The sequence below is a fragment of the Apium graveolens genome, chromosome 5, assembly GCF_009905375.1.
Source record: "Apium graveolens cultivar Ventura chromosome 5, ASM990537v1, whole genome shotgun sequence".
NCBI lineage: Eukaryota > Viridiplantae > Streptophyta > Magnoliopsida > Apiales > Apiaceae > Apium > Apium graveolens.
The window spans coordinates 2,759,609-2,768,948 of NC_133651.1; the positions used below are offsets into that span (position 1 = coordinate 2,759,609).

The 9,340-nt window shown below is 32.3% G+C and overlaps 2 protein-coding genes across 2 annotated transcripts; both read left to right on the forward strand.

Annotated features, from left to right (window-relative positions):
- The first annotated feature begins 1,267 nt into the window (after window positions 1-1,267).
- On the forward strand, window positions 1,268-2,901 carry LOC141659119 (uncharacterized). Its single transcript, XM_074465876.1, has 3 exons — window positions 1,268-1,395; window positions 2,125-2,324; window positions 2,399-2,901. The coding sequence occupies exons 1-3, from the start codon at window positions 1,268-1,270 to the stop codon at window positions 2,899-2,901; spliced, it is 831 nt and encodes a 276-aa protein (XP_074321977.1).
- Window positions 2,902-2,936: 35 nt separating this feature from the next.
- On the forward strand, window positions 2,937-3,593 carry LOC141659120 (uncharacterized). The gene has a single exon (XM_074465877.1). The coding sequence runs from the start codon at window positions 2,937-2,939 to the stop codon at window positions 3,591-3,593; it is 657 nt and encodes a 218-aa protein (XP_074321978.1).
- Window positions 3,594-9,340: the final 5,747 nt, after the last annotated feature.

Consider the following 9,340-nt stretch of genomic DNA (forward strand, 5'->3'; position numbering starts at 1 on the left):
TTATCAAGGTAGGGACATATTATGTTCAGTTTTAATTATCATTTATAATTAGTTTTATAGGTCTATTATCATTTATAATTTTAAGGATAATTTATGAAAAACTAATTAGGGAGGACTATTGTATTAATTTATTCTCATTAATGTTTGCAAGGCCCGATATATAATTCCCGATGTGTTGGAAAATTGGGTGATCGAGACAATTCCTTCATGTATGAAGATGTACAAGAGTCAAATTAAGGAAGGTCATTTTAGACCCTATGAAAACGATGAACTGAGATTGGTAAACAGACCAGATGACATTCCACTGGAGACTGTTAAAATGCTCCTGGAATATTGGAATGATGAGAGTGTTCAGGTATACTTCTGTGATGTTAAGCATTTAGGATGTCTCGGTATCATGATAATTTAATTTTTCATTATTTTTATAGAAGAGAGCAAAGACAAATGCAACAAGCCGTAAGGCGTATGTTGAGACTCATACTCTTGGTCCGAAAAGGTTTTCCCAACATCGGAATAAGATGGTATACCTAGTAATTTGTATAATTTCTCTGTTTGCTTGACTGTCTTGTTCGATTTCACTATATATGTCTAAGTAGTGCCACAATTTTGCTCATTTTATCATGTTCGTTCTTTTTGGTAGAAAACCAAGGCGGTAGTTGAACCTGACATTGAACCGTATGATGTAAAGGTCTTTTCTTGCTCAATTTCAGTATTTCATTGTATATGTCCTAAGTACTACCAATATGTTACTCATTTTGTCATGTTCTTTCTTTTTGCTAGAAAAAAAAGCGGCAGTTGAGCGTGGACCTTGTGATGCAGAGGTTTTTGTTAAAACTCGGGAGCGAGTTGAAGGACGTGTGTACAAGACCAATCCAGAAATAATCAAAAAGAAAATTGTATGTATTTTATTTCCTTGTTTCCAGGTTTACTGCAGATTTGTTGTATGTTTTGCTATCTTGTTTTTGATGACCAGTTCTCTTTTTTATATTTGTTTTATATATAGGAAAACATTAACAAAAAACTCAACAGTGGAGATGCTGCTTGGGATGATCTTGGTAGGCACAATCCGAATTGGCTCAAAGGGAGATGCGTTAGGCCAAACATGCAGAATAACGTGCAAACAGGTACATATGTCAAAGAGCTGACCGCAAAGATAAAGGAAGGCCTTGCTTCTAAACTGGAGGACAAAGAGAAGAAAGTTGAGTCTGAATTCTAGGAGAAAGTAAAGAAAGTTGAAGAAGGTGTCGAGCTAAAGGTACAACAAAACATGGCAGTTGTTCTTAAAAGACTTGCGGAAGCCAACCCGGATATAAGAATTGACATCCAGGACTTGTGCGTGATTGCTGCAAGTGACAATGATGATGGTACACCAATAACTGGCCGCAACAGCTTCCGGTACCAGTATTTTTCAAGTTTATAAGCGTATAACACTATCTATTAAGTCATGAACTAGTTTAACTTTTGTTTATGTAGTTTCACTTTTGTTGGATGTTGGATGTTGGATGTTTTAGTAGGGGGTTGGATGTTTTAATAGGATGCTTGTTGGATGGTTGGATGTTTTGGGAGGATGTTTGTTAGATCTTTGTTAATTTGGATGTTTTATTGAATTTGAGGTTGCTTAAATACCAATAACACATTTTCAATTTCTTATTTGTCAAAGTGTTACATTAGCTTCATAAACTGTTACCGTAGATAGTGTAAAATGTTTCAGTAGCTTGCTTACAAATGTTACATTAGCTACTAAAAGAGTTACCATAGGTTTTTAAATAAACCATAAAAGTGGGACCCACATGCCACGTCAATACATGTCACATCATCATTGTGGGCCCCACACTGCCACATCAGCATGCCACATTGCATACCGCGTTGCATGCCATGTCAGCATGCCACGTCGGAATTCCATGTCATTTTGAAAATTCTGTGTCTTTCTAATGTAACATACGTTTTACGTTACATTTGGACTGTTTTTTGTTACCTTAGGGGCCTAGGCGACGTTTATGTTAGATTAGATACCCTAAGCTATCACCGAAAAAAATAACTTAAATTTGATGCTACCTTAGGCTGTTTTTGGCCGTTGGTAACGTTAAAAGGGCCCTGTTATAACATTTTTTTTTGTTACAACAGGCTGTTGTGTGTGATTCGCTTTGTTGATGTTCATGGTATTATTCGTGAGCACTTTTTTGATATTGTTAATGTAGCTGATACTACCTCATTAACTCTTAAGAAAGAAATATATGACGTTCTTACACGTAATTACTTGAGCCTTCATAATATGAGGCGTGAGGGATATGATGGTGCTAGTAATATGCGTGGTGTATTTAATGGTTTACAAGCTCTATTTCTTAAAGAATGCCCATATGCTTATTATGTACATTGTTTTGCTCACGTTTACAATTAGCATTGGTTGGGGCTGCTGAAAAACAAGATTCTATTTGGGAATTATTTTCTATGTTGTCTCATATTGTAAATATTGTCACTGGTTCTTCTAAACGCCTGTTGGAGTTACATACTGCATATGGAATAGAGGTTGACAATTTTGTGGCAAGTGGAGAACGTGAGACTGGTAGGGGACTTAATCGGATTGGGAATTTACAACGATCTGGATCCACAAGGTGGAGTTCTCACTTTAATTATATTTGCAGCTTGATTGATAAGTTTGGTTCAATAACTACTTTGTTGGAAAATATTAAAAATTGTAGTAGTTCTTCTAACTCTGTGCGTGGAGAAGCTAGAGGATCCCTAAAGGCACTGAAATCATTTGACTTTATATTTGTGCTATATTTGATGCATAAGATCATGGGCCTTACAGATTTACTTTGTCGAGCATTACAAAGTAAATCAATTGATATCTTAAATGCCATGGATTTAGTTGCAACAACAAAGAATTGCTATAATCTCTAAGAGATGAGAGTTTTGACGTTCTTTTGGATTATGTCATGTCGGTATGTGTAAAGCATAAAATTGATATACCAGATATGAATGCTCGTTATATGGATGATATCCGTTCTGTGCGACAAATAGATGATATATCAGTTGAGCATCATTATCATTATGATATATTTAACTCTACAATTGATTTTCAGTTAGAAGAGCTACATTATAGGTTCAACGATGATGTTGTGCAGCTTTTGAGATTAAGCACATCTTTGGAACCAAAGAACAACTTCAGGTTGTTTGACATTGAGCATATTTGTAAACTTGCTACTACCTTTTATCCTGCTGATTTTGGACAACAAGAGATGTACCATCTTAAACTTCAACTTGATCATTACAAGATTGATGTGATTAACCATGTTGGATTTCAGGATTTGTCTACTCTTTCTGATTTATATCTACGGCTAGTTGATACGGGAAAGGCAACACAATACAATTTAATTTATAGGTTGATTTGTCTTGTTTTAACACTTCCTGTTTCTACAACAACTACAGAAAGGGTTTTTTCGATAATTAAATTAGTTAAGACTGATCTTCGAAATAAAATGGGGGAAGAGTATCTGAGAGACACTATGCTTATCAACATTGAGAGGGAGTATGCCGAAAAAATTGATCCAGATGAAGTGAAAGATGAATTTTATGCCCAAAAGAATCGTTGAGCACAACTCAAACAATGCGAGTAATTGTTCTTTTATTTGTCATGGTAAACTAGTATTTTTAGTCCTTATGTTTTACATATTTTGGATTTCAAATTAATAGTATAGTTGAATTTTATGATTTTCACTTTATATGTGTATGCTAGTTTATTCACATATCATTTCACTGAATCGCATAATTTTTTTTTACTCCAGCCCCCGTAGGTTAATAATCCTGGGTCTGCCCCTACCTCAATATCACAATTTGGGGAAAAAAGTCCTAAAATTTTACGGATTTCAAAATATGATCCTTTGTATCACTTAAAATCTCACTCTTGTCCAAAATCAAAAACGCAAATTTTTGTAGAGTTTAATAATGAGACCTGACTTGTTTGATTTTTGAATTTAGACGGGTTTTTATAAAAAAGGTTATTTTTCCCATATGATGATACTTTGGACCATTTTTTTTAAATTATGAAATTAAGGACCATTTTTCGATATTTTAATTTTTTTACGAAAAATTAACTACTATATCAAAAGTTATCTTACACATAAAATTAAAATTTGAAATTTACTAATTATCTTGGTCAACTAAATATATATTTTATAAGATGTCTTGTGATTTAATTTTTTATTGAAAATTCGAGATTTTATTTTATTATTAAAATATTTAAATTTTATTTAAATATGATCGTATAATCAAGTTTAATCAGAATATTCTCATCTAATTTATTTAATCACCTTAGTAAAAATGTTTAATAAGTAATTATTGATTATTTTAGAGTTTTTTGGAAAAGGAATGTTCAACTAGTAAGCATCAAATGAATCTATTTAGATTGTTTTTGAATTTTGCAACCTAAGAAAAAGAAGATTAAATGAGAAAGGTAATTCCCGGTACTTATTCCAAAATTAAAAAAAAAAGTTTACCAAAATTTGTTAAATTACAAATTTAGAAGTGAGATTTTTGAAATATTCATTTCTATGTAGAAATTACACATTTCATATGTCATCAAGAGGACATATAAACTGTCATAGGATGATCCTGCAGCTTCATTATCCAAACATTTAAAATTCATGGTAAGTTAATATTTATGTAAAGTATATTAGGCCTTAAGACAGAAAATGAAACAAGTAGTAAGTAGCTCAATTTTAAAACGAAATTGCGTCAAATTTATAGTTTCGTTTTTTTGAAAAAACTGGGTATCGCAATTATAACAGAAAGTAAAACTGATTTAGCAAAGAGGTTTAAATGATCTTGCCAATGAAAGTGGTCGAAGAGCAAGAACCTGATAATTGCTATAGCAACTTGTTACTTACTTTTTAAAATTTGAAGCTAAGGAAAACAAAACCGCTTTTTAAATTTCCTGTATTATCAAAGAGCACCAATCTGCGGACCAGACGACTAAAAGTCTAAAGCACCAATCTACAAGATAGAAAAATTAGACTAATTAACAAGCCCACGACACATTCATGCTACATTTGCTTTTGCCATCTCCTTAATGTATGCCTGCGAAACAAGAAATCGACAGATAGTTAGAAATCTTAAATATATTGTTGCACCTATAGCTTGAGAACATAAAATTTTACCAAAACATCATATTTCAGGTACAATTTAATCTAGGATATATAAAAGGCACATCTATTAGAAGAAAAAGATAGAGTCATGTGGTGATCAATAGTATGTGACTGTTACTTTGTTAGACAAGCAACTCTGGAAGAAGTTGGATTCTGCAAAGTTTTTTTTCTCATACTTGAATAGCTCGACGTATAATTTGCAATTTTTGTCATGTCCATCAAAAAATATAAAGAAGATTACATATCGTACCTCAGCACACGGACCTAGGATAGATATCCGTGCAAATGTGAAATATCTTCAAACTACTACATAATTCTTATAACTTATTGAGAATAATAGTGTGGATGCTATGACACAATTAGATATTCAGCCAAGCAATGTTTAAGATGGTCAAATACTTAGTTAGAGCCGGTGTTCCAGAAATCGCTAGGCGTGTCAGGGCGGTGAGGGTACATTCGAGAGATTAATCGGCAAGTCGGAGATTAATCGGACCGATTAATCGGAACATTAATCGGAATAATATAAATATTATTTTTAATTTTTATAATTTTATAATGATCAATATGTCAAATATTTGTTTGAAAATAGAAATTAGAATGATATTAAACAATATCAACACATTTGACATGTGTTATTTACTAATTATTGAGTTTACAATATTAACTATATTTTAATTCACACTTTTAAATTGATTGTAATATGTTGATTTTATATTTTAAGTAAGAAAATAAATATATTTGATTACTTGTTAATTCTTACCAATATTTTATATTAGAAATTGACATGATATTGTGTGAAATTATGAAATTAATGAATTAAATTATAAAAAGATAAAAAAATTATTTTTTTAATTATTTGCCGCCTAGACCGCCTAGGACCGATTTTTGGCCCGCCTAATCCCGATTTTAATCCGATTTTTTAAAAAAACGCCTAAATCACCGTGTAGGTCCGAGTCGGCGCGTTTTACCACCGCCTAACGCCTAGGCGCCGCCTAGACCGATTTTTAGGAGCATCTCTAACAAACTCATAACTCACTCTTTATAAATAATTTATATTACTGACTCTTAATTTTTAATATGTCCTCGTCTTCAACAATACTATTTAAATTAACTCCTTAATCTACTTTTTTATTATTAAAAATATCTTGAATTCAAAAAGAAATAAAAATAAGTGGAAATAGAAAGATAGTATTGTTAAGAATACATAATAAAATAATAGTTCATAGTGAAATTTGGCTCTTAAAATTAAGCAGAAGATTAGACTCTTAAAGTTAAGAGTGGTTTTAAAGAGTTTATTGCAGCAACATTTTGATTCTCCCTCCTCAATTTTTGAGTTAAGAGATTGAACAGAGTGTGTGTTAGAGTTGCTCTTAGTTAGTTAGTTAGTTAGTTAGATGTTCCCAACAAAGTTAGATTATAATTTCAATTCTGCATATAAGCTTAGTTATAATCATTTTGTACTCATCTTTATGCAATACAATTTTTCACTTTTCACTTCACAAATTATCTTGTTATCAGAGCTTACAAAACACATTTCAACGACGATCGTGATGATCTTCTTCGTTCACTAGTGATGATCTGTTCTTCGATTTATCTTCTAATAAATTTATTCTTCAACAGCTGATCTTCGGGAGATCGTTATTTGATCGGCGATTTTCTATCTTTGTGCTCAGGTGTAATTCATTGTCGATTAAATTCATTATGTTATACTTACATTCAAATAATCTATTTTTCTTCCTTTTAGACGTGTTTAGGTCAATAATTTCTGACAAACAGCTATGTGTTCATCAAGAACATGAGTTTGTTGATATTTTTATATTTAACATATCGATAGTTTTAACTAAGCGTTGATAATTGTTGATTTGCATTTGTATTATTCAATTCGGGGTAGAAATCTGTTTATCTTTCGATGAAGATCTCATGTACTACATCTGTTTGTTCAGACGTACGGCAAGTAATAGTTAGAACTAGTTAGTTAGTTTTTACCTATTTTTTGTGATATGGCTGCTCATAATCAAAATCAGTCTCAGAATACTCAAAATAATGTCGATCCATCAAGTATTTACTATATTCATCCATCTGATGCGAGTACAACATAACTCGTATCTGTCAAGTTTAATGGCAATGACTTTCATAATTGGAAACGATCTATGTTGCTTACATTTTCTGCAAAGAACAAGTTAAGATTTGTTGATGGAACAATTACGATTCTACCTCCTACGGATGTTGAACACATATATTGGGAACGGTGTAGTAGTGTGGTGATTTCATGGTTGTTGTTCAAAATTGATGACAGTATAGCAAAGAGTGTCTTGTTTATGCAGACTGCACATGAAATTTGGAATGATCTAGAGGAGCGATTATGTTATGCCTCTATGACTCTTATATATTCGTTAGAGCAACAGTTGTTTGATGCTAAGCAAGGAAATGATACAATTTCAGAATTTTTTACCAAGATGAAGACTCTGTGGGATAGTATCAATGAAGCCAATCCTCTACCTTACTGTACTTGCAAGAAGTGCATATGTAATCTGACTCAAAGAATTCAAGCAAAACAACAAGAACAGAAGCTTTTATAGTTTATGATGAAACTAAATGATGACTTTTCTGCAATTCAAGCAAATATCTTAATGACTCGGCCTCTTCCAAATTTTTCACAAGCCTATAGGTTGTTTGCTCAAGAAGAAAGACAGAGGGAGCTTTTTAAGTTGTTTTCACAAACTGAAGCAATGTCACTCTATGTAGACAGGACAAGATTCAATAATCCAGGCTAGAGGAATTTTACTGCTCAAAATAATTTCTCTCAGAATGTTACTGTTGGAACTTCAAAGCGGAGTGCTTAAGTTCAAAATCGACTAGCAAAATTTGTTCTATATATTTCTGTACTAATTTCCAACTTGCAGTATATAGTATAGAGAGGTGTTTCGACATTCATGGATATCCTCCTAGATTTCGGATTAAACATGAGAGAAATATTGTTGCCTTCTCTCATCAGGATACTGATTTTATGCCTCCTGAACAACTGTCTTTTGATAATGATACTTCACATACTGTCATCACAGCTCAGTACAATCAGTTGATGGCTATACTTCATCAGAAGAATAATGAATCTCAGATAAAAATTGATGGAACTATTCACAGTAATGCTTCAACTTCTAAACATGCTTTTTTAGTAGGTAAAATCTGTCTTTTCTCTGCATTTCATAATGACTGGCTATTGGATAGTGGATCTACATATAACATTTGTCCACAAATTGATCAATTTTAATCCTATGAAGTTTATAATTGTTCCTGATGGAAGAAAAGTTAAAGTTATGCATATTGGAACAGTGAAACTCTGAAGAAAGGTTTTGCATGTGCCTGATTTTCACTTCAGACTTATTTCTGTAGTCAAACTGTGTGAAGATCTGAATTGTCAAATGGTTTTTACTGATAATCAGTATTTTTTTAGGGCCTTTCTCAGAACAGGCCAATGATTCCTCTTGGTAAACTTAATAATGGACTCTACAGCCTGCAAGCTTCTTAGGAATCTACTTCTTCTGATCAGTCAACTAGTTCTTTCAAACTCTGTAGTGCAAATTATCTCAATAATACTGAAGGTCTTAAGCTTTGGCATTTAAGACTTGGACATATCCTTTTAAATCAAATGAAGCTCATTTCTCCAATTACTCTTTCTTAGTCGAGTATAGATTCTACAATTTGCCAAGGCAACTAAGCAAGCTAGAAGAGCTTTCTCTTCCAGTCATATAAAATCTACTTATGTATTTCAATTACTGCACATTAATATATGGGGTCCTTATCAGACTAAATCTGTATCCGGATGTAGTATGTTTCTCACATTTATTGATGATTTTCGTCGTTTTACTTGGATTCATCTACTTAATTATAAGTCTAAAGTTTCCGCTAATCTGGAAAATTTATTTGAATATGTGGAAGTTCAGTTTATGACTAAAGTACAAAGTTTTAGGTCGAATAATGATTTGGAATTGACTGAAGGTTCAACTAAACAATTATTTCTTTAAAATGGAATTCTTCATCAAACTTTTTGTGCTTATACTCCACAACAGAATGGCGTTTTGGAGAGAAAGCACATGCATCTTTTAGAAATTGTTAGAGCCTTTAGTATACATAAAATTTACCAAACAAATTCTGGGGGTAAAGTTTTATATGTGCCACTTACGTAATCAATAGAATGC